Source organism: Mixophyes fleayi, chromosome 12 (assembly GCF_038048845.1).
Source record: "Mixophyes fleayi isolate aMixFle1 chromosome 12, aMixFle1.hap1, whole genome shotgun sequence".
Lineage (NCBI taxonomy): Eukaryota > Metazoa > Chordata > Amphibia > Anura > Limnodynastidae > Mixophyes > Mixophyes fleayi.
This window is the reverse complement of record NC_134413.1, coordinates 42,521,386-42,545,632: the sequence shown is the minus strand read 5'-3', so window position 1 is coordinate 42,545,632 and position 24,247 is coordinate 42,521,386. Positions and strand designations below refer to the sequence as shown.

At 40.1% G+C, this 24,247-nt stretch overlaps 1 protein-coding gene across 1 annotated transcript in view; it reads right to left on the bottom strand.

Annotated features, from left to right (window-relative positions):
• Positions 1 to 24,247, bottom strand: part of AKAP6 (A-kinase anchoring protein 6) — a 165,619-nt gene that overhangs the window by 79,838 nt on the left and 61,534 nt on the right. Inside the window, exons 5-6 of the mRNA XM_075192675.1 lie at positions 11,739 to 11,861; positions 7,572 to 7,668 (exon numbers count right to left, since the gene is read on the bottom strand). Of these exons, the coding sequence (XP_075048776.1) occupies positions 7,572 to 7,668; positions 11,739 to 11,861 (220 nt within the window). The remainder of the gene's footprint in view (positions 1 to 7,571; positions 7,669 to 11,738; positions 11,862 to 24,247) is intronic.

Below are 24,247 nucleotides of genomic sequence, written 5' to 3'. Positions count from 1 at the left end.
TAGAGGCTGGGGACAACTGAGTATTTTCCACTACTAATTATGGAGTTATCCATCACTTGAAAGTCTGTGGTATTAATAGTATTGAAATATGTCTCACAATGTCCACCCATTATTCACTGGGTCCATGGAGGATCTTCTAAGTTTGCTCACTAAAAGTCTTTGAAATTGACTCTCCTAATATTGAATTAAACCTATATCTTCATGAGGAAATCTACATCTGTATAGGACCGAGTTCATCTAGTCATACAGTTTGGCTGACATGTGGTAGTCATGACTGAGAGTATTGATATAACTGTACCATCCAAGGGCGCACGCAGGATTTTTAAGGGGAGGTCTCCCCCCCCACCCCCACCCAAAGAAAACAAAAACCGTTTCGGCAGCACTGTACCATTCAGCAGCCGCGGCGCTGTCCAAGGAGCTTCCGCCGCGGACGCTTCTTTGACAGAGTCACAGCTGCTATATACTACAGTGTCGCTATGTAGGGGCACTTCTTTAGCGGAGGGGAGGGGTTTCTGGAGACCCAGAACCCCCCCTGCGTGTGCCCCTGCCATCATCATCAGCTATTTATATAGCGCCACTAATTCCGCAGCGCTGTACAGATAACTCACATCAGTCCCTGCCCCATTGGAGCTTACAGTCTATATTCCCTAATACACACACAGACTGAGAGAGAGACTAGGGTCAATTTAATAGCAGCCAATTAACCTAATAGTATGTTTTTGGCATGTGAGAGGAAACCCACGCAAACAGGGGGAGAACATACAAACTCCACACAGATAAGGCCATGGTCAGGAATCAAACTCATGACCCCAGTGCTGTGGGCAGAAGTTCTAACCACAAAGTCACCGTGTATTCTTTCCTTCACTTCCTCAATGCCAAGGCCATGGTTATTAAGTGGTTTTGCTTGCATCATTTCTGGTGCTTTGTATTCTTTCCCCTATTTTTATTTTTCATTTTGTACATTTCTATTCCTTGCCATCTTCCTGTCCTATAACCACTACTTCCTTTCCCCAAATAAAAACTTTAAGGTCAAACTAAACCCAAAGTGAAAAAATGAATGCACTTCTTTTGAAAGCTCTAAAAATAGCACCATTTTTCACTCACTTTCTGACGCAGTGACGCGTCATTTTACAGCAAGGGGCAGGGCCAAATTCCACGATTTCCAGAGAATCGTGGCATTTTGGACCAAATTCTGCCCACTTCCTAGTGAAGTGGGCAGACTGCCCAGACTGCCATGCTCTGCAGCGAGTTTAAGAGACCCACCCAGAATCCGGGAGTCTCATGGACATTCCGGGAGAGTTTGCAAGTATGACGTACAGTAGGGTACGGCGAAGCTTGAACGCACGCAGCACCGTCTGATTAAAGCTTTGGCCATCTGAAAGGTACATGTTTTTTCTACCGTATCATTTGCATCAGCTACAGGTCAGGTGTAAGTGCAGATTGATAGTGATGACAGTCGCGTACACATTGCTAGAACATGTGTTTGTAATCAGCATCTGTAAAAATGCATTACATGTACAGTAGACATTAATAAATAATAATGCAAGTAAATAATGGGAAAACTTTTTTTAAAAAATGTTTTATGACAATATTATTAACATGTAATATTAATGGTTCTTTTTTTCTTCTTTACGTTCTTTCTGGATTCCACACATATATTGGATGTATCATGCATTGTATTGTCTTGTTAGAGCAGAGCAGATCTAGTCCCATATTTAACAACTGATGTATTTTAACATTCGTCCCTTGTTGAATATGGACGTGCACATGTATGATTTCTGTGCACTTTTTTTTTTTTTTTTTAAATGCACAATACATTTGTTTTGCGTGCATTAATGTATCAGGCCCTCAATGTGAATGTGAAGCTATATGCAAAATTCATAGCAAATAGACTAAAGCTCATTTTGCCAAAAATAGTGAACTCTGATCAGGTGGGTTTTGACCCGGGTTGTGAGGCTCCGTACAACACAACCAACCTATTTAGCTTCACACTATCATCTATGCTCCTGTCAACGAACAGTTGGACACTGAATAGATGTTTGATAGAATTGACTGGGACTTTTTTTTAGGCATGTTGAGACATTTGGGACTAGGTCAAACTGGGCTGCAGGAGGATCCATGCATTAAATTATAAAAGACCCCCTCAGCTTGAATTAAAATCAATGCTGAAGTCTCAGACTCGGTTGCAATTACAAATGGCACTGGACAGGGGTGTCCACTTTAGCTACTGATCTTTGTACTATGTATGGAGGCTTTGGCAAGCGCCTTAAGAGCAAACCCTGATATCTCATGAATACAGGTAGGAGATCTCCTGGCATTGATTACTAATCCCATTATTTCTGTAACAAACCTAATGTCAGAGTTTCAGAAATTTGGAAATCTTTCAAATTTCAAAATGAACAACTGTACTCCGAATCAGTTTCTCTCAACCTCAATATTTATCTCTGGTGTTGTTGAGGGAATTAAACAGTGTTTTGCTTTCTTATGGCACCCGTAACAAATTAAATATTATGGGCAATCATAAATGGAGATGTTACTCAGACCTTCCATGCTAAGTTTCACCCGATTACAAACAAAATACGGAATGAGCTAAAGGAGTAAAGAAATAAGAACTTTTCCTGGAAAGAGAAGGTTAATAACATACAAATTTAAATCCTCCTGAGAATCCTATATCTCCAGTGGCGCACACAGGGGGGGTTTCTGAGTCTCTAGAAACCCCCCCCTGCGCTAACTAAGTGGCCACTGTCCTATACAGCAGCCGCGGCGCTGTCAAAGAAGCGTCCGCGGCGGTGCTGTATTGTAGTATCAGTAGTACTGTAGTATCAGTCAGCTGGCGAGGTAACAATTGAGGCAGCGGTGACAGCCCACCAGGAGGCAGGATGGAAGAGTAGTCAACAAGCCGGGTCAAAACCAGAGGAACGGATATAGCCAAATCAGAAGCAGGAGAATGGTCAGGAAGCCGGGTCAATACCAAATATCAGTCTAAGCCAGAATCAGGAACCAAAGGAGAAGTCAGAAACAAGCCGGGGTCAGAATCCAAATAACAGCAAAACAGGAACAAACGCTGGAGCAAGGCTGAAGACCAAATACTCTGGCACTAGACATGTGTCTGCTACGCAACAGGACGTGGTTGCTGAGAAGATGCAGGCGTCCGTCTCCTGCACCAAGTGGCAGTGCGGAGACGGCGCCTGACAGTACTCTCCCCTTTCTTCTTTTTCAGGGCTTGCAAGGTCGCCTCTCTCTCCTTCTTGAATTTGGTCAATAAGCGAGGGGCATGTATCTCTTGTACATCGAACCAAGATCTCTCCTCGGGGCCATAACCCTTCCAGTCAACAAGATATTGGTGGCGACCCCTGGAGATCCAGAAATTCAGAATCTGATTGATCTTATATTCCTCCCCATGATCAGTCTTTACTGGGACCGGGAGTGGGGTTCTTTTGACAAATCTGTTGAGAACGAGGGTTTTAAGTAGAGCAATATGAAAAACATTGTGAATCTTGAGTGATGGAGGAAGAAGGAGTTTGAATGTCACGGGATTTATAACTTCATGGTGGGAACTCGAAGTCTTAAATTCCTTGTGGATAACCACACATTGTCCCCAACTGGAAGTCTGGGGACTGGTCTACGGCGACAATCGGTGCTAGCTTTGTAGCATTAGGAGGATTCCAATAATTTGGACTTCGTCTGAGACCATATTTGAGAAAAGTCCTGAATGAGATTCTGCATGGCAGGAAGCGCTGAACCAGGTTGGGAAAGTTCAGGAAGGAGAGGGTGAAACCCATAGGTAAGAAAAAATGGAGACGACCCAGTAGATACATGCACCTGGTTATTATGAGCAAATTCTGCCCAACACAAGAAACAACTCCATTCAGCCTGATTACCCGAAGAGTAGGTCCTGAGAAATTGTTCCATTGTTGCATTCTCCTCTCCCCCCCTCCTGTTGCGTACTCCTCCCGCCCCCTGACTCAGCCTCCGTTCTCACCCTTTCTTCCTCTCACCCTTGTATCTCTCTATCTGTCCACCCTTCCCCTTAGATTGTACGCTCCTTTGAGCAGGGCCACCTCTCCTCCTGTTCTCCACCACTTATAACTCTGCTCTCCAGCTACTCAGCCTCCTCCTTGAGGACCTTCTGCTCTTCAGCCCCTCTCGCTAGTCTCTTCACCCCTTTGTGGCTCTCACCTGTCATCTGCGCCCTCCCTCTTGGGCTCAGTCTACCAATGTATGCGGACTATCCCTTTCCCCCACCCCCTCTAGCTGTACTTTGAGCTTCCTGAGTTAGTGTGCTACTTGTTAACTGTACCGTGCTGTCTCACCCTGTACTGTGATTTTGTCTGTCCCTATACGGCGCTATGGATACCTTGTGGCGCCCTATAAATAAAAATTAATAATTAGGTATGTCCGATGCATAGGTATGTAAAATTATGTATTTTATGTTATGCAATTCCACCTAAAAACTTTTTATATTGGGTTACATTAAACTTTTAGCCCAATATGTAAGCAGGTAAAGGAGATTAAAAAGTTTATTTACTAATCAATGAGCAGACTTTCACAGAAAAATGGTAATATTTCTGCTTAACCAGAGCACATCTGACATTCAAAGGAAAGCAAAACACTAAGGTTTAGTTCCGATTTAATAAAATATATGAAAAAATTGCATGCAGGGTTTATTTTATATTAATTTAGTCAACTATTGCATCGAGCGATGATACTTTTTACAGGTTACCCTTTTCTTATTAAAATGGCAATGGTTTTTCCAAATTATGCCTATGGAAATATGGCTTGACATGATCTCAGTTTGAGCTCCATTCTAATCAATGGTCTGTTTGCACATCAATGTGCGGCAACTCTACACTTTCCTATCTCCTTTTGGTTCCGTATGTTAAGGTAGGTATGTCTTGCCAAATTAAATTGTTTAAATATATTTTTGCTGATGACACATGTAATGACTATGGCATAATCAAGAGCAACTTTTTTTTTAATGTGGTCATGATTACTCCCAAAATATGAGTACCTGCAAAGTCCTTGTGCGTAAGTAAACCAGCGGATAATATATCCGGATGTTATTTCATAGGGTCTGTGTCACTAGCAAGGAGAGTGTTTGTAGAGATGCCTAAATGCCACAGAATAGGTTTTATTGCACAACCCATATAATGAAAGATTTCAGGCATTTCATTTAACAGAAAGGACCAGAGGGGTAGGGAACATAATAAATAAAAGTACTACCTTTTATAATCCATGTTTGATGAGATCGCTGTACATATTTGTAACTAGTGGAGCCAGTTCATAATATGCATCAATAGATACCAACCCCATCTGGAAGCATGAAAATACCCTATCTTCCTAAAGACTCCATGTTGCATAATGATGTTTCCTATACATATGTGTGTAAACTTTTACTCTGTCTATTGGATGTAATATTATGTTCCCAATAAAGATATCCTGATTATAGCATTTCTGACCAGATGTGGTTTTGAACAAAAGACAATAACAGAGTTGTAATAGAAATTGGCATACCTTTCTCTACTTTGAGTGACCTTACTGTGAATGTCTAAAAATTCTATCATCATCAACATCAGTGATTGAACTCATGACCCCAGCGATGTAAGGCTGTAATGCTAAGAACTGAGCCACATTGCTGCCCAGAAGATTGTTAGAAGATTGTCAGTTTTTTGTGGGCCAGTCTGCTACAGAGAAGCTGTCCACATTCTAGCCTTCCCCTAGGCAACAGATCAGATGATAAGTATTGTGACTTTCTTTGTCATATTAAATTTTAATAATGTTCTGTCCTTTTGTTCTTAAATAAATCACGTGTCAGTAAGGCTGGATTGTTATAATGCTACATTTATGGCAGATATATGTTGGGTTTACAATAACTCTGATTAAATCAGTTTGAGATTGTACTTTGAGATAAGTCAGGCAGTACTTGCCAAAGAGTTTCAGAACCACATTTTTGTGGTTGGAGAACTGAATATAATAATGACAAATAGATTTGGGGAATTTTAATCATTTGTAGACGGAGCAGGTGGTTTTGTTTTAATTAACCCTATCACACCCACAGGGCACACATGCTAAACTGTTGTAACAGCACATTTTGCTCATTTGATTATCTTAAAAAAAATTATCTCTTTCCAATCACTTTTTTTTCATATTCTATTACCTTTGGCATGCTATCACCTCCTTTCGGTGTGTTAAAAATAACCCTAATCACATATGGGTAGGATCATGGCCGGATTAACCCGAGGTCTAACTGGGCTATAGCCTAGGGGCCTCGGGCATCCAGGGGGCCCTTCAAAGTTTCCAGCAGCATTATTGATCGGTCCGGGGGCGGGGGCGCCCCCAGCCCGATCAATGCTGCTGAGCACAGTCAGTTCAGTCCCCCGTCCCCGGCGCTCAGTAATCTGTTTACTGAGGAGATCTTGCAAATGAACTCTCGCGAGATCTCCTCAGTAAGGAGCTTACAGCGCGCCGGGGACGGAGGACTGAACTGACAGGTAAGCACTTGGGGGGGGGGCGGCGGCGGGTGGCTCACATTGGGGGCCTCACGGGGTGAATGGAGGCGCCCTTAGCCCAGGGGCCTCCATTCCCTTAATCCGGCCCTGGGTAGGATACATATAGGTAACATCTGGCAGAGGCTTGCAGGGCACAATATCTAGAGAACCACTACGGTGGGTTCTTAAATAACAGAAAACCTATGGCAGGAGGTGTTAGAGATATTGCTGGTTAGTTGGGAATCTGTGTCTGAGATCAAATGAGATCCTGGAGTATGGGTGCTTATTACAAAGATACTTATTACACTCTAGTCAGTCTCTACAAAATCAGTTCTGCAATTCTTGATCATTATGCCAAATGTTGTTCTGTACAGGTGCAGGTGTTTCTTCCACATAGTTTGGTTGCAGACAAACATGTCAAGACTATAGTGAGGAATAGTAGATTTTCTCAGTAGAATTATTATGTGAACCCAAGACCCAAGGTATATGTTACAGAATTAGTTATTGCTTGTTATTTCTCCTTTTCTAACCTGTCACCACCCTTTTCCTCCCATTTAATTTCATTTTGTTGAGCTTTCCCAATGTAACTTTACTATAAGTGATTTAGCAAACATTCTCTCTCCTGCCATCTCTCTTTTCTCTCCCTCCCTTTCCCTTAGTAGATTCTGTTACCATACATTTAATATTGATATTCTCAGAAATCTGGTCTAAACAGACCTCACAGCCTGCTAAATGATTTGTTTCCATGTAACTAGTCAATAAATGGAGCACTCTATAAACAATACATTGCTACATGTTGCAAAAAATTCAATATTTTAACAACAGTCTTAATAAGTGGTGCAACAGATGCAATATACTGTGACACACTTGTATATATGTTTTTTTTACTAATATATATATATATATATATATATATATATATATATAAAATCAAATATATAATCAGCCATAATAAAGCATATATGTACTGTTTATTATATTGTATTTTATTTTGTTTATGTTTTCTGAACATTCTAGGTGACAGACAAACTCCAGAGGTGACAGTTGACAGATGGCGTATCTGACACAAATGCTCCCCATTACCTGGTCTGTGAGATACCAGCACTTCCATCAGTCTGTGACCTTCTTCCAACACTGCATCCTTCAGGTCACAGTGACCATCCACACTCTGCTTAAAGTTCTACAAGAGACAAGGAAGACCCTGGTGAGGGACACGTCTTACAAGCAGTGTCCAGCAATAATCCTGAGCACGATAAAAAAAAGTTATGAATCAAAAATTGATTAATTTGATGTCAGCTACACAAATATTTTAATTTAGCATTGTTAAAGAACAGCATTAAATATAAATGTTGCAAAAAAAGTGAAGGAAAAACAATCTCGATTAATTTCAAGAGTATATTATCTATTTAAAGCATGTTTAGGCAACCTAAGAGTGTGCAGCTGCGGTAGCACTGTAAATCCTAGCATGCATTGCCAGCCTATTGCTGGGATTTGTAGTTCTTACAACAGCTGGATAAACTGGATTGATATACCATAAATAAAAATATGTTCCAGATCAGAATTTAACCTTTTTTTTTCTTTAAAACCAGGCTAAAAAGTGAAGCTCACAAAAAATACAGCTACATTTAATGTGATGTTAGCCATACTCCAATTAAGGATATAGTGAGAATCCCTTGTCACAAGTTTGGACTGAAATAAGAAGTGAACAATAGTTTGCACTGTCCTTTCAGTAATTATGTGTTCTATTTATCAATGGGTAAAAAGCCCAAAATATGGCTAAACAGGAGTTTTCACAAGATGTAAGGCTTCTTCCTATTTAACAGAACCCAGGGGCTTGTAAAGGCTGTCATTGGGTATCGTTGGCCCTAGCCTTCACCCGGGGCATACAGTGAAGCTTCCCCATGAAAGCCGGATCACGCCTGGCGAACGGTAAGACTCCTCCTACCTCTGCTTGTCAGTATCACCGGGAAACTGAGCATCACTCAGCTGCCCAGTAACTTTTTATTGATAAATTGTGCGCCCAAAGATTTTCTATCGTTGCAATAGGAAATCTTCAATATAGCAGGGTCTTGATAAACAGACTCCATTTATGTATTTAATTACAAAAATACACGTCTATAGTGATATTTGTGTGTATTTACAAAAGGACACCTGATCCAGCTGTGGGTATCATATAAAAGTCAAAATGCTTAAATTCATAGTGTAGTAAGAAGAGAGCACCAGCTGACAAAATACATAAAAGGGGGCAATACGCTGACGATTGCACATTACGCTGGGGAACTCAGAGAAGGACACCTAATCAGAGCTGCAGACTGGTCAATGGCACAGGCAAGTTTGATCAGGGCCTGATTAAGGGTTCTGGCCGCCCTAGGCTAATACGGCCGCCGGAAGAACGAGCGCGTTAAAACTATTACCGTTTATACGGTAATTACTCGCTGAATTTTAGCTCCCTGAGCTGCGAGATGAAATTCAGCGAGTAAACTACCGTATTAACGTTTTTTACGCGCAAGTTTACCATATAAACGGTAATAGTTTTAATGCGCTCGTTTTTTTGCGATCCGGAGCAACAATTGAATACCCCCCTATGGGGGGTATTCAATTGACGACGGGATCGCCGAAAATCCCGCGCTCTAAAAATATTACCATTAATACGGTAATCCTGCGCGTAAATACCGTTAATACGGTAATTTACTCGCTGGATTTCAGCTCGCAGCTCAGGGAGCCGTGAGCTGAAATCCAGCGAGATATTACCGTATTAACGGTAATATTTTTCGAGCGCGGGATTTTCGGCGATCCTGCCGTCAATTGAATACCCCCCTTTGGATTTAACACAGACTTACTTACTTACTTAAAGTTCAAGCCTGTACACATTTCATCATAAGTTACTAATATCTACATTCTTATTACACTATGGGGCAGATCCAATTCCAGAACAGCCCATAAAGACATTCCTTGTCGATGTCCGGCCTGCACACACCTCATTGAGCTACTAGGAAAACTAAGTAAAGATTTCAGTACTAATATCGCGATGACGTCCGACGGCCCATTGGCAAGAATTTAATCTGCCCCTATGAATGTATGTATTTTGTCTTTTATATGATAGCCACATTGGAATCCAGCTGCATCAAGTATCCTTTGATGACTACACAAAGTTCTCTATAGGTGATTATTGCTGCAATTAAACGCATACATATCTGTGAGGAGCGTGGGTTTCCTCCGGGTGCTCCAGTTTGCTTCCGGAGCCCAAAAACATACTGGTAGGTCAAATGGCTTCTAACAAAATGGTTGTGTATGTGTATGTTAGGGAATTTAGATTGTAGTCTCCAATTTAGCATGGACTGATGTGATGTGATGGGCACTATATAAACAATATTAATACATAATTAATGAAAGGATGGTGCACACTATTATTCATTTTTTTCCAGTCCCAACTTGTGCCGAAGATTTCCTAATATATCCAATGTTTTCCGTGAAAGGACTCCGGGAACTCTCCTTTTGTCTCTTGGTAGCAAATAGGAACCATGAAACTTATTCAAATCGACTTAATGGTACTGGTCAAAAAAAATCATCTATACTCCCATTAAGGTAATACCCTTCTTACTGACACATTGATTATAATTAGAGGAAAAAATGTTAACACGTTTTACACTATAGATATGTAACCCTAGCTTCTGTTCATTGAGAATGCAGTTTGTCAGTTCATTAGGAAGCAGTATCTCCTGGAAATGTGGCCATGGCTCTGTGATGTTACCGGTTCTAAGGGGCAAATTTATTATCTACCACTTTTTTGCCACAATCATTTTCATTCTTTATCACAATGATAATGAATGAACGATCGTGAACATTTATTAAGAGTGTTCTGCAGGGACAGAATTCATGATAAACAGCTATGGCACTTTGTGATAGTGACCGGAGGGGAGAGCAAGTAAGAGGAGGTGATCCGAAGATCCTTCTGCAATGTTCTCTTCGTAGGCTTCAATGGCTAATGCCATCTTTAGATGCCATCGGCATAAGTTCTGCATAGCAGTTGCCATAGAGAGCTATGGGGACTGCTTTTGCAATTCGAAGACACTGGGACCGATGCCCTAACAATCAATTTAGACAATCCTTAAACATGCTGCCGTTTTTGGGGGATTTGAAAAGTAGGATTGATAAATAGGCCCCTTAGTGAAATAACAAACCTGCTAAGTCACATGACCTCAACCACTTTGATAACATTTGTTTTTTATTGAAGAGACTAACCTGCCTATTGGACAAGCTAAGTTGTATATTTAATGAAACCCGGCAACATGGAAGATTCCCCATTGCTGCTTGTCGCAGTGATAGAACATCTTCTCATGTCTTTATTTACCACCAACGATACTCAGGGCCATCTTAACAGCATTATAGGCCCCCAGGTAACTGCCCAGCATGCCCATTCGTTAAGACGGCTCTGGGAATACAGGTTGGCAGCAGTAAGAGGACTCTTACTACTTCCCCGGCCGGTCTTTGTTCCACCTGAACATGTGTGAGCCAATACAAGAACTGGAAGCTTGGATTTGGGCTTTCAGATCCAGATTCGTGAAATAAATTTAAAAAAATAATAAAGAAACAGGATTAAATGTTTAAAAAAATATTAGAAATTAATTAATTCAGAACATTCCAATTACAAATTAAGGCTTTATTTAAATACAGTCTTTCATAATGTGCCCTCCCTGCTATCGCCATCCTGAAATAGCTATTGGGGTTTGTGATCACTATGATGACACTAAAATATTAATTTCAAATTGGCAGGTTTGAAATGATAAGCTGCAGCTCTTCCACATATTGGTTCAGCACAGAAAATGGCTGCATCCACCTGTCAGTGGCTTCTTGTAAAAAGAAAGTTGCACATTGGTTTCATGAATATAAATATTGTTTACAAAAATGCCCTATTAACGATTGGTTTCTTTTGTCAATAACAAGTGTGAATTGCCCCACAGCAGACACTGAGCTATCCAGATAGGGACTGAGTAGAACAAATGATGCAGTAGCTGCAAACCTGGATTGCAGAATTGATGCACTACAAAGATTTTGAAAATAAATTCCTGCTGTGGAAAGTAAAAATGTAAAGACATTAAAAATTAATCAGAACGGTGTTTCTGCATATAATTACAAAGCTATTGGTATTTCAGTCAATGTGCCTTATCTCTGATCAAATGATAAGATGTTTTCCATTTCTGTGTAAAATGATGACAGATTGAGACTGACAGTTTGTTTTCATCTCCTCACCAGGTGTGTGTGCAGGTACAATTGTAGGGCCTCTGTTTCAGGCAGAGGAGGAGTCCAGTTCTCTGTGGCTTCCATAGCATCTTGCAACCAGTGGATGAATGTGTCAAGCTTGGATACAAAACCCTGGGATGAAAATAAATAAATAAAACAAGATCAGGCATAGAGAAACCAATCAAGAACAACAATAGCGCCATCTACTGCTTTATTTTGGTCATGTAATTTTTTTTTACAATTACATATATTCTATTATCTCCTGATGGCTTCTAGTGAAACTAACATATGTGTGTGTTGGTTCTGGTAGGGTTAAAGTATGTACAATTCACTAGGCAAGGGACTGATGTGAATGGTTAAATATTCTCTGTAAAGCATTGTGTAATATGGTAAAGCTATATAAGTAAGGGTTAATAAATAAATACAACAGCATATAAAAACAAACAATTTTAACAAATAAATGTCTATACATAGCCATATATACAATATGGATAATTATAGACACACTGCCACTGGTATACCCTTCTATCTGCAAATGTGTGCTTTTTCCCAATTGGACAACATCAATAGTGGGAGGTACGCACTATGAATTGTGTCTTATTTGCCTATGTAACATGGTTCTGTGGGAAGACTGCAAAGCCAGGGTACTGATGTGCCACAGTGTTTTTGGCTTTAGAAGAAAATTAAATATAAATGGAAAATATTATTATAACAAGGAATCCAGTTTGAAGCACTGTCAAACATATCTGCCTGGAAAGGCCAACATAGTGACAAGATTCATGTGACGATAATAAGTAAGCAGGTGAAGGCCATGATTGCAAGCTCTTGGACCAAGAAAATGACACAACTGAAAAAAGTCAGAGACAGACATTCTGCAACAGGCATAATATCTTTTTCTGCAATTGCAAATATCTGTTCTTAGCTCATTTACACCATTTCTACTAATCAATGAGGGCTAATTGTTTAATAGGTTCATCAACTGATAAGATTGTATGCATCAAAAACCTGAACAAGTTCTTATAGTGCTTAACACTTATGTTTTTCATTCAAGAGTCAATATTTAAATAGTATTTTTCATCAACCACGCTTTATAAATCTATTTCTATACCTTGCTATACCTGCCCTGGAAACCACACCCCTGATGGTACTTAGATGTACTTGTGGTAGGGCTGAGGAGATAACAGACAGCTGCACTGCTCACCCATCCCAGCGATGCCTGTCTATTGGAGAGCACAGCAGTGCAGGTAAACTGATAGGCTATTAATTAGCCTATCACTTTACTCTCAATGACGCTCCATCCAGTAGGCTTTGTGAATTACACCCAGTACAGAGCCTTCACTCTCTATCCTGCTCCTCCAAGTCCTGCAGATCCATGCCTTTATACAGCACTGAAACATGAATCTGCTGAAAGTAGGAGGAGCAGAGCAGAGAAAGTAGTCTCCTTATTAGGTGTAAGTCACTCATGCTGTCCCAACTTAGGCAGGACAGTCCTGATTTTAAGGCTCTGTTCTGCTGCTCGGTTAGAACAATTGTGTCCTTCAGATCAGGAGTCTGGGAGGGTGTTTGGAGGGAAGGGGGAAAGGGAAAGGCACAGCCAAGAGCTTTAAAAGTGCTAGGTAGGCCACAGGGGTGTACCATGCCCCAAATGTGACATGACCACACAGCCTGTACCAATTTCCATCTCTCCAGAGTTGGGATTTATGCCCAGGTGTGACACTAAAGCAATTGTTTAATAAACAACCTTTACTAGGCAATCCCAAAATAGTGATTTATTTATTTTTAATTAAAAAAAAAGACAAACAGAGGCACTTCTATGCCTGATATTTTGAAGAGATCTCTATTTAAATAACACAGGATCTGAGAGACCACCCTTCCTTCCTCCACCACCCAGCCTACTTGACTGGACATAGAAACTCCCCCCTTTAAAGTAATGGGGTAGCTGGAAGACCATGCTAGACAGTTCCCCACAAATCAAGACACAAGGCCTGTCTAAGTTCTAATCATTTAATTATATTTTCTTTTTCTCATATCATTGTTATGGCAATGGTGAAGTTTTGCATTGTGAATTCTTCAGCACCATCAATGTGTCATTTTAATATTCTAAAATTCATGATGAGTATCCTTTCCTCCCAGTGCTGAAATCCAACCCCATTCCCATCTCTAATTGGACAAGTTACCTTAGTTCAAGTCTCCTCCACCCTTTCATCCAGTCCCAAATAACTACTGGTCTACTACGTTATGTAATTGTACATGTACGCCACTGCACCACCCTAACTATGCCCCAATACATGTGCGACTACACACACTGCTCTGAATATTCTGATTTCAAAAGATATGGTAATATTAAACATAAACATTAGTTGCTAATGTCCCTAACCAACTAGTGTTTAAAAAAAGTCTTTAGGGGTAGGGGTGGGGGATCAAGAGAGGAGAGGGCCCTAATCTGATTTTATTTTGTTTTCTGCACAAATAAATTCAGAATGATATATATCTTATATATATCTTGATCAACTGTCATTTTTATTTATGTAAGTAGAGCCCTTAATTTCCTAAAGAATTCCACTTAAAACTGAAAACCTAGAATTAAATGGATTTAACATTAAATCTATTATTTTATTTACCTGTGTTGTACCGCTGAGATGATCCGCTAGGTTACTGATGCCTCCAACTGTTCCCAGCTGCTCTCCTGTAAACTAGTATGGCTTGGCCTTACTCAAACAGGCAGACGTGTTCTCGCTGCCTGCCCCTTGTGCTCTTCCCAGCACACACTTGCACTTGGGGAGGGGAATCAGAAACAGCTATGCCTGTCTGACTAAGATGAGTGGGACTAGTGTACAGGAGACCGTCACTGGACTGTTGGTGGCTTCAGTGAGCTGGTGGATCAGGGAAATGGTATATGACAAGTAAGCTAATGGATATAGTGTTAAAATAGTAAACTTTACCCATTACAAGATTGTAAGGTTTGGCTGGAGTTCTTATTTAAACAAGTGTCAGTGCAGGGCTGTTCTGGCCCTTTTGCCGCCAGAGGATGGGTGTTGCCTCAATACCACCAAAAATATTTACTTTACAGCTGGGTTACTTAATGCTTGAACTTCTCTCTGCCTACAGTCCCCATTATCATCAGTATTGAGGAGTACAAGATGGAGTTGAGGGATACGGGGAAGAGAAATGAGCTATACCAGGATTCCCCTGTGCCTTCTGCTGTCACTGCACACTCCTCCTGATGTCAGCCTATGAAGGAGCAGACATAATGTTAGGACAAGTTAGATGGTCAGATTGCTGTCCCCATACTCTGCCTCCTAAAACGGGATATTCACCTTGCCTCATGACAGCAGTGCCCCTGCTTCATTACTACCTCCTAAAATAAATGTAAATATTAATATTTCCTCCACTCAGAGTGAGTAAAGCCACTACTGCACACATCAAAGGTTGTATTTCACTAAGCTGAATAATATACCAGAAACAACTGAAGTGTTTTATACTGAAGTAAAGTATACCATCAATGTTACCATCATGCCACTTCCACTCCTCTGGCGCAGGCTGCCATGTTGGGAGGAAGTTACTTCTCTAGCAGCTGACAGCTTGGAAGAGTTGACTTGCAGGAGTGCACTTGGCAAATTGGTTGATCCACCCACATGGTTTGATCCTGTGATGTCACAGCAATCTAACTGAATTTCAGTATTTTGGCAGATCCAGTGATGACACTGTTCTGAAAATGTGAGTTTGGCTTCAGCTGTCTGTAATGGAATGGCGAGGTAATACTATATTAAACTTTACTTAATGTCAAGGTGATAACAGACCTTATATTATATATGAAGAGTTCACTGACAGGGTTTCCTTGCTTTTTTAAACATCTAACTGTTTTATGCAATGCTTTATACAACCTAGCTGGTGGGAAGTCCAGGTTCTATTCATGTTTATAGGGTTTATGAGTGCTCCTGTGATATATTTTACAAAATCCATGATCACTATGTGCAGGTAAAAGGAAGTATTGTCAGCATACTTCAAAACCCATTGAATTCCCAGTCTATAGTTCATCTCTATTTATATAATATTAAAATACATTAACATTATTCAGAACGATGGAAAACATTGCAGTTTTATCAATTATGAAGAACAAAAAACTTTTGCAGTTCCTCTACTTACTAACTTCAAAAATGTCAGCCGGAAACACAGAGCTATTTGACTGTAAAATTAGCAGCAATAAATCTGGGGCCTCCGCATTACATATTGTGAAGGCGGAACAAGATGCCTGCAGTCTGAACTGTGATTTGGAGTGGCAATAAAAATATGTTAGAGGCAGTCACGCACCAAAAGCCGTCTGCGCATGTAAAAATGATCCTTCACCTAATACAGAGGAACTACGGTACTTTCTCCTCTACAATTTGGTCCCCTTGACTCCATTCTCACAAACTTAACTCAGCATCCAGTTGCAGCATTATATGTATTCATATGTCCTTTTATTCTAATTTTCCAAAAACAAATTTAACCTATATAAGGTTACTATTTTTCTGTATTTCTTGCTGATGCTCCCATCTATTTGATGCCCAAATGGATGTATTGGTACTGTTCAAGTTGAATGTAAGTAGCCTCTGAACAATAATTAGGTTTTTTTTATAACGCAAACAAATCTACCATGTGGTGCTTCGCTTCAGAAAACCTAACATTGAAAAAAATGTATTATCAGTCACTTATCAAGCTGTGCCATCTTTATAACCAATGGCAATGTGCATCCAATGGCTGACAAATAAAATCTACTGAATGACAGGATCAGAGTGTTAGAGGGGAATTCACCTTTCTGAGAATTCTATTGTCCAGGGACATTTGTTTTTTGATTCATCAGCTCAGGTTTGTGCATTGGATAGAATTGTATATACACATCAGGGGCCTGATTCAATAAGGATCTTAAATGAAGAGGTATCTTATTTCAGTCTCCTGGACAAAACCATGTTACAATGCAAGGGGTGCAAACTAGTTTTCTGTTTTGCACATAAGTTAAATACTGACTGTTTTTTCATGTAGCACACAAATATCAACTATAAATTTCAGTGTACAAATAAGCTATCAAGTATTTGTGTGCTACATGAAAAAACAGTCAGTATTTAACTTATGTGCAAAACAGAAAACTAGTTTGCACCCCTTGCATTGTAACATGGTTTTGTCCAGGAGACTGAAATAAGATACCTCTTCATTTAAAATCTTTAATGAATCAGGCCCCAGATCTCTTGTTTTATCATGTGGTAGCCAACCCAGCTGACTCTAAACCTCAACTTGAGCTCCAAGTGACAGAATCACAGTTCAATCTAGCAACACATATAGGTGCCAAATTGGATGACATCCAGTCGTTGTGGACAAGGTTCAAGTGGTCACTGGCTAATATTGGCCATATTATGACCACATTTTCCATCATGTCCAATAAAATAATCTGATCTATTTCAATCTGATTATGGAGACTATACCACTCACTAATTCAACTAATTTGTGTCATTTGCCAAATGAACTTCAATTCTAAATAATCAAATCCCATTTGACCAGATTTTGATCATTCAGAAATATCATTCATTTCACATGTTGGTTAATGGTCAGAAAATGTGTTTGAAAAGTACCAAATTGGCCTATAAATTAAAATAAGCAACCAGATCCGTATGTGTGCTCAGAAGAGTGCTGCCAATTCACCAGGAACCATTATAAGACTAGAACACGTAATGAGTGTGGATGAGAGACGCAGATCTTGTGCACAACCGAGGGGTCTAATTGGGAGATATTTTGAGACAAGTGAGGCAGCACAGTGATTTTGTTGTTTGTAAGAATACAAAGCAAGAGAAATTATGCAAGCAAAACGACTTAACAAGTATAGCTTTGACAATGAGGAAGAGAATTAAAGAATACTTGGTGGGTTAGTGCTTAGCACTTCTGCTTCACAGCACTGGGATCATGAGTTCGATTCCTGACTATGGCCTTATCTGTGTGGAGTTTTTATGTTCTCCCCATGTTTGTGTGGGATTCCTCCGGGTGCTCTGTTTCCTCCCACATTCCAAAAACATACTATTAGTTTAATTGGCTGCTATTAAATTGATCTTTGTCTCTCTCGGTCTGTGTGTGTGTATGTTAGGGAATTTAGACTGTAAGCTTCAATGCGGCAGGGACTGATGTTACTGAGTTCTCTGTACAGCGCTGCGGAATTAGTGGCGCTATATAAAAAGCTGCTGATGATGACGACAACAGTGAGGAGATGTATGCTGATGCAGTTTTTTTGATGGCTTTGAATGTTATTAGAAGTATTTTATATTGGAAAATCAATCTAGTCGCTGCATGCAAAATAGATCATAGGGGTGAGAGTCTGATTTGGGGAAGACTAGTAAGTAGGGAACTATAATAGTCAATGCAGGAGATGATGAGTGCATAAATTAAAGTTTTTCAAAGGATAGTTCTGAGTTAAGGATTACATCTAAGCAGCGAGCTGGTGGGGTGGGATTTATTGTCATGTTGTAAACAGAAATAGGACTGCCAAGTACGTAACGTCTGCTAGCGGGTGGGAATATTATTAAATCTGTTTTTGAAAGATTGAGTGTGAGTTGCGAGAGGACATCCAACGTGAAGTAGCAGAAAGACAGTCAGTAATGTTGGCCAACACAGATGGAGAGATCAGGAGAGGACAGATACATTTGGGTATCATCCACATAGAGATGATACTGAAATCCAAAGGAGCTTATTAGTTTTCCTAAAGAAGTGGTATATATAGAGAACAACAGAGGACCTAGTATTGAGCCTTGTGGTACTCCAACTGATAAAGGAAACGGAGCAGAGGTGGATCCAGAGAAAGTAACAGTGAAATAGCAATTAGATAAGTAGGATGGGAACCAGGATAGGACAGTGTCTTGAAGATTTAGGGATTGTAACATTTGTATGAGAAAAAAGTGATCAGCAGTGTCAAATACAGCAGAGAGATCCAGGAGAATTAGAAGACAGTAATGGCCTTTAGATTTCACAGTGATCAGATCATTGTCAACCTTAGTCAACACAGTGTCTGTGGAGTGTTGAGAACGATAGCCTGACTGAAGAGGATTCAATAGGTTGTGTGAGGAAAGAAAGCGTGTGAGGCGAGTGTAGGCAATTCTCTCAAGAAGTCTGGAGGGTTGTGGGAGCTAAGACGTTAATTTAAGAGAGCGTTTAGGTAAGAATTTTGTGTTTTTCAGAATAGGAGTAATCACTGTGTGCTTCAATAATGATGGGAAGTTACCAATAGAGAACGAGATAGATTACAGATTTTAGTTAGAGGTGGGATGAGAACAAGAGACAGGGATCTACTGATTTGTGAGGGAATAGACCAAGAGGACAGGAGGTAGAGGAGGAAGATAAGAAGAGAGTAAATACTTCATCTTCATTTGTGGGATCAAATGAAGAGAGGGTGTCAGAGAGTGCTGGGAAGGAATTGATCTTGTTGCTTGTCAAGGAAGATGAGAATATTTCAAGTCAGATCTTATTAATCTTATCCTTGAAGTAGTAAGAAAGATCTTGGGCACTGATAGTAGCTGAAGAGTTTGGGGTGGGAGGGTTGAGAAGAGATTTAAAAGTGTGAGATGAGAGATTGGAAGTATGTTTATTTAGCACTGTCCAGATCATGTCGATAGGAGTGGTAGATAGCAGTATATGTGAAGAAATTATTAGAGGTACAGTGACGTTCTGCTTTGCGAGAAAGTTTTTGCAGATTTTTTGTTACTTTATTGTGCCATGGCTGACATCGAAATTAACAAGTTATATGAAGAGTCGCTGGAGCCACTTGGTCAAGGGCTGTTGCCAGGGTTTGGTGAAAATGAGGTAATGCCATATCAGTGGAGTAGAATGTAGCGATTGTGGAAAGAAGGTGTTGGAGAGAGGTGGAAAACTATTAAAAATTAACAGCTAAGATTTCTGCAGGTATGAGGAGGCTTGGTAGAGTTTGACAGCAGAGAGGTTATAGTATTGGGGAAGAGCTTGTAGCTAATAAGGTGATGATCCGAGAGGGGGAAAGGGAGTGTTAAGAAAATAAAAAACTGGGCATAGTCTACAGAAAATAAGATTAGCACACTGGGAACCAATACTCAGGAAGTCCCACAGGGCTGACACTTTTTCTTTGATTGGCTGCATTCTTATGAATATTGATTCAGCCACAAGATGGTTGCCTCCACTGTATGTAGGTAACAGGTGCTCGTTATCATAGGGAATCGTGGACTGGGCTGAAAATAAGAGTTTGTTAATCATTCAGGAAATTTTATTCATAAAATTAACGTCCTGGATATTTTCATGTTGTTTTTAAACAGCTCTGCTACTTTGAGAACCTTGGAATAAATATAATGGCAGTTGTGGGCAGTACAAAGCTAATTACCCAAGCGTTAAGAAACATTGCTAATAGGCTCCCTCATGCACTTGATTGATTCCAAAAGCTGTCAGTAATAGTCCCTTAGATATTACTGAAAGCTCAACAAATTTGTTTTCCTACTGTATCTGGGGTTTATAAGAACTTGCATTCTGGTCTGTTCTACCAGTAAATGAAGTTCTAAATTATAATTGGTCACAATGTTGCAAGGAAAATATAACCTATTTGTAAGTAGGGCTTCTTTTCCCATTTCTATGATTTTGCAGACATCTGGGCGCACATTATTATCCACAGAGAGCATCTATTCCTTTGTAGCTTACAATTTGTTAAGATGTGAATAAAGGAATTTGATTTTTTGCACTGCCAACGTAACTGCAATATCCATAGATGCCAAAAGAATAATACCTCCTAGTGTCATATTATCATGAAACTAATGCAAGACTCGCTTTTAAATGAACCATCTGTCAGATAGAGAACCCAATTTTTTTACATACCAAGAATCCTAAAAATAAAATATAACGCCGAACATGTTGCATTTGCATACGTGCTTTTCAAATTGTCCAAATTGGGACAATGTATGCATTCCACCACAATCTCCTACCCTAAGATCACCCTTCGAATGCCGCTGCATCAGATGCAGGTGCGAGTTGCATCTGTTCATCGCTGCCCTGCTACACACAGCAGCAGAAATGAGAGATACCTCCCAACTGTCCAGCCTATTGGTGTCAGCAGGGGAGGGCTGACAAATTTTAGCTCAGGGGGCACACTCAACTAGGCAGCCTATTTTCAAGGAAAAAAATGCAGGTGGCCCAGTGACCCAGCCCAAGGTAGCCCACTATGGGACCGGCCCAGCCAGCCCCTGGATAACAGATGTGTCGGCTGGAGCAGCAGGACACAGTCCTCTAATTGGGTCAGTCCCACCTAAATCAGGACAGTTGGGAGGTATTCATTTGTACACAGTCTATTCCACCCTGGTAATTAGACACTTGCTAGCAACCATGTCACCAGAGTTCCAGGCCCCAAGCCACCAGCAAAGTGCCTAGACCAGTTTTAAAACTGCTTAAATTGTTTTAACAGGTTTATAGAAATGTATTTCATAACTGTTGTGTAACTTTACCAGTATAGCTGTTATAAACAGACAATAATTAGTGTGTTAGCTGCAACTTAATACCGTGCTTGTGTTCATGGAGTGACTACAAATGGTGTGATCTTGGTTGGTGGGCAGGTCCTCTTGATAATTTAGCAACCCAACTGATGCTATCACTTAGCAATAACCTGCAGCATCTGGGCACAGTTACTGAGCTAATGTGCAGCTATCTCTGACTGCTGTCTGAAAAGCCACCATACAAGAGCTTTTCATAACACTGGCTTGTATGGAAGGTTGGCAAAAAGCCAGGAGCCATTGAAAATCATGTCCTTAATATCTCACAGCCCAAGAGGAGGTCTCTTGGACTGTGTATAAGTCCAAGAGGAGGTCTCTTGGACTGTGTATAAGTCCAAGAGGAGGTCTCTTGGACTTATTCTCCAACAGAGAATAATATTAATAGGAAGAATTGACTCATAGTATTAAAATGACAAAAAGGGGAAGCTTTCACATTGATAAGCACAGTAATGTCGGGAATTTGGATTTTCTGTACAGAATGCAAGTGGTAAATATGTAGGGGATACATAAAAAAGCTAAACAGCTAGAAGGGCCAAGATATCCATATAAAGTCTGTTTGCTATGGTGGTTTGGTGCTGACCTCCTGGAAAGAGTAAGCACTGCAGATGGAAGTAACGACCTGGAATCAGGGCCATCTTTTCCATTGGGCACGATGGGCAGCTGCCCGGGGGCCCCACGGGCAAGGGGGCCCCATAGGCACGGTTCTTAATGAGAATAAATAATCCTGCAAAAGAAAAAAACCTGCAAAAAAAACCTTCAAGGGTCACTGAGCAAGTACATCTATCTATCTCTATCTCTATATATCTATATCTATATCTGTATCTGTATATATCTATATCTATTTCTAGGGGCCCTGGTGCACTGCTTTGCCCGGGGGCCCATAATGTTGTTAAGATGGCCCTGCCTGGAATCCACGTGCAGAGCCTTGGTGTGTTCATACAAAGGCATATCCAGACCCTTAACCCAAGAGGCCAGTTTTACACTTGCAGTAAAACTGGGAAGCCCTGGCTGTTCAGTCCAAGCACTTGTCTTCATCCAACCAAATTTTTCACCCCAGTCTTTAACAATTTCTGAACCAAGGGACTAGCATAAAACATAGGAAGCATATGCTGTACTGTTAAATAATAAGATGACAAATCCACTTTGAAGTGGCAAGTCCACTTTAACTCATTTTGTTACATGGCTGATTTCACAAGGTTACAAAATAGTTTCTTGATAATGATAATATTTAAACATGAGATATGTGTATATCTAGAAATCTGTTCAATCAATGTCTTCAAAAAAGATGTAAAAGCCTCATTAAAGGAAAAAAAATGCTGGTTTTAAGAACCCGAGCCTATGTGAAGCACTGTGTAAGCATTATAACAGACGCAAGGGTTTAATTACTAGTCTGTATCGCGCTACTCCTGCCTAACAGAGGGAACTCTAAAAGGGCTTATGAAGCCCAGTGGATTGCAGATCTAAGTACTTGGTCTAATGAAGAAAAATGGGCGGATTTTAGAATAGATAGAGCCTAAGCATTAATCAAACCCTATTCAAAGAAAATGCATATTCTCACAAGATGGTATTTATGAGGTAATGAATGGATCTAACCAGTTTTCCTTTACTCCATCTCTAGGTATGTCTCTGCTATTAATTCTTTTAACTCCTACAATTCAGATTCATCTGTCTGTAATATCTGTCTAATTTCCATGTTTATCTATGGTATGTCTCTGCAATTCTTTCCTCCATGAGGTTATAGTAGTCTGATTGTTATCAACTCTACCTGTCTGCACATGTATGGATTTGATCAACTGACCAATTTTATAATTAAGCAACACTATGCAACAAATACAACCAGGCCCAATAAGAAGAATTTTTTGCTTGGGAGGAAATACAGCACGTTTTCATGGCCAAAGTTTTTCTTCAAAGTTCTTAGTGAAGTGGGTGGGATTGTGGCCTCAATGACGCAATATACGGCAAATGGCAAATGGCATAATTCTGACCCAGCTCCCTGTAGCCAAAATGATGCCATTTGGTGCGTTACAACCTTCTCGAGGGGAGAATGCAAAAGTAGATTACATTTGTTGATTTTAGCTAATATTTTATAATTTTACAGTAAATTGGTTGATTTTCTTAATCATTTGCTAAAGATTTGTGTGGTTATTCCTCCTATTATAATAGTCCCATTATAATAGTAGTGCAAAATGGGAGGGGAGTCAAGCAGTGGGGAAAGAGATCAGTAGACACCAGCCCCTGAAGAAAGAAGTCCCCAAAGAATAACATCAGATTGAGCAATGGAAGAAGATAAGGAGGGACAAGAGGAAGAGGGTCCCAGCACTGTCAACAGAGCACCCAAGTTCACTGATGAAGAGAACAACACCCTTGTCAAATATGTCATGTTGTACTCTGATTCCATCTTCAGGAATAAGGTGCAAGTTACCTCCTCTAAGGCCAAACAATACATGTATCAAACAGTGTAGCAGTCAGAAACATTAATGTCTGCAAGAAATGCTTCTTCGACTTCAAGCATATCACAAAGGTGAAGATAGCCAGATCAAAAAGCATACACAGGAGTAGGAAAACCACTGTGAACTTGATTCCTTTACTGGGGGTGGGGTTGAACATGCAGTTATCCCTGTCAGTGTCAAAGGCTGGACAGAATCTATTGACACAATGAAGCCAGTCACTTTAGAAAACCAGGGTTAGACTTAGATTTTAAAAAAAACAATAATAAACATAGACTATCAAAAAAAAAAAAAAGTAAAAATGTTTAAAGGCTACAGGCCAGTGCTTTCCCATGGCCAGCTTGGGATTCAGATGGTAAATGTCGAAGGAAAGAGATAAACTAATGGAAACAAAATATGTCTTGTACTACATAGATTTTCCACCCTGTCTGATTCTAGTGTTCTTTCCCTTCCAATGATTTCACTCTTGTGTAAACTTCTCCTCATTTTCTGCTATGTTTTTTATATGCAAAATCCGCAAGGTGTCAAGAGTTTTGTACTTATCATTAATTCC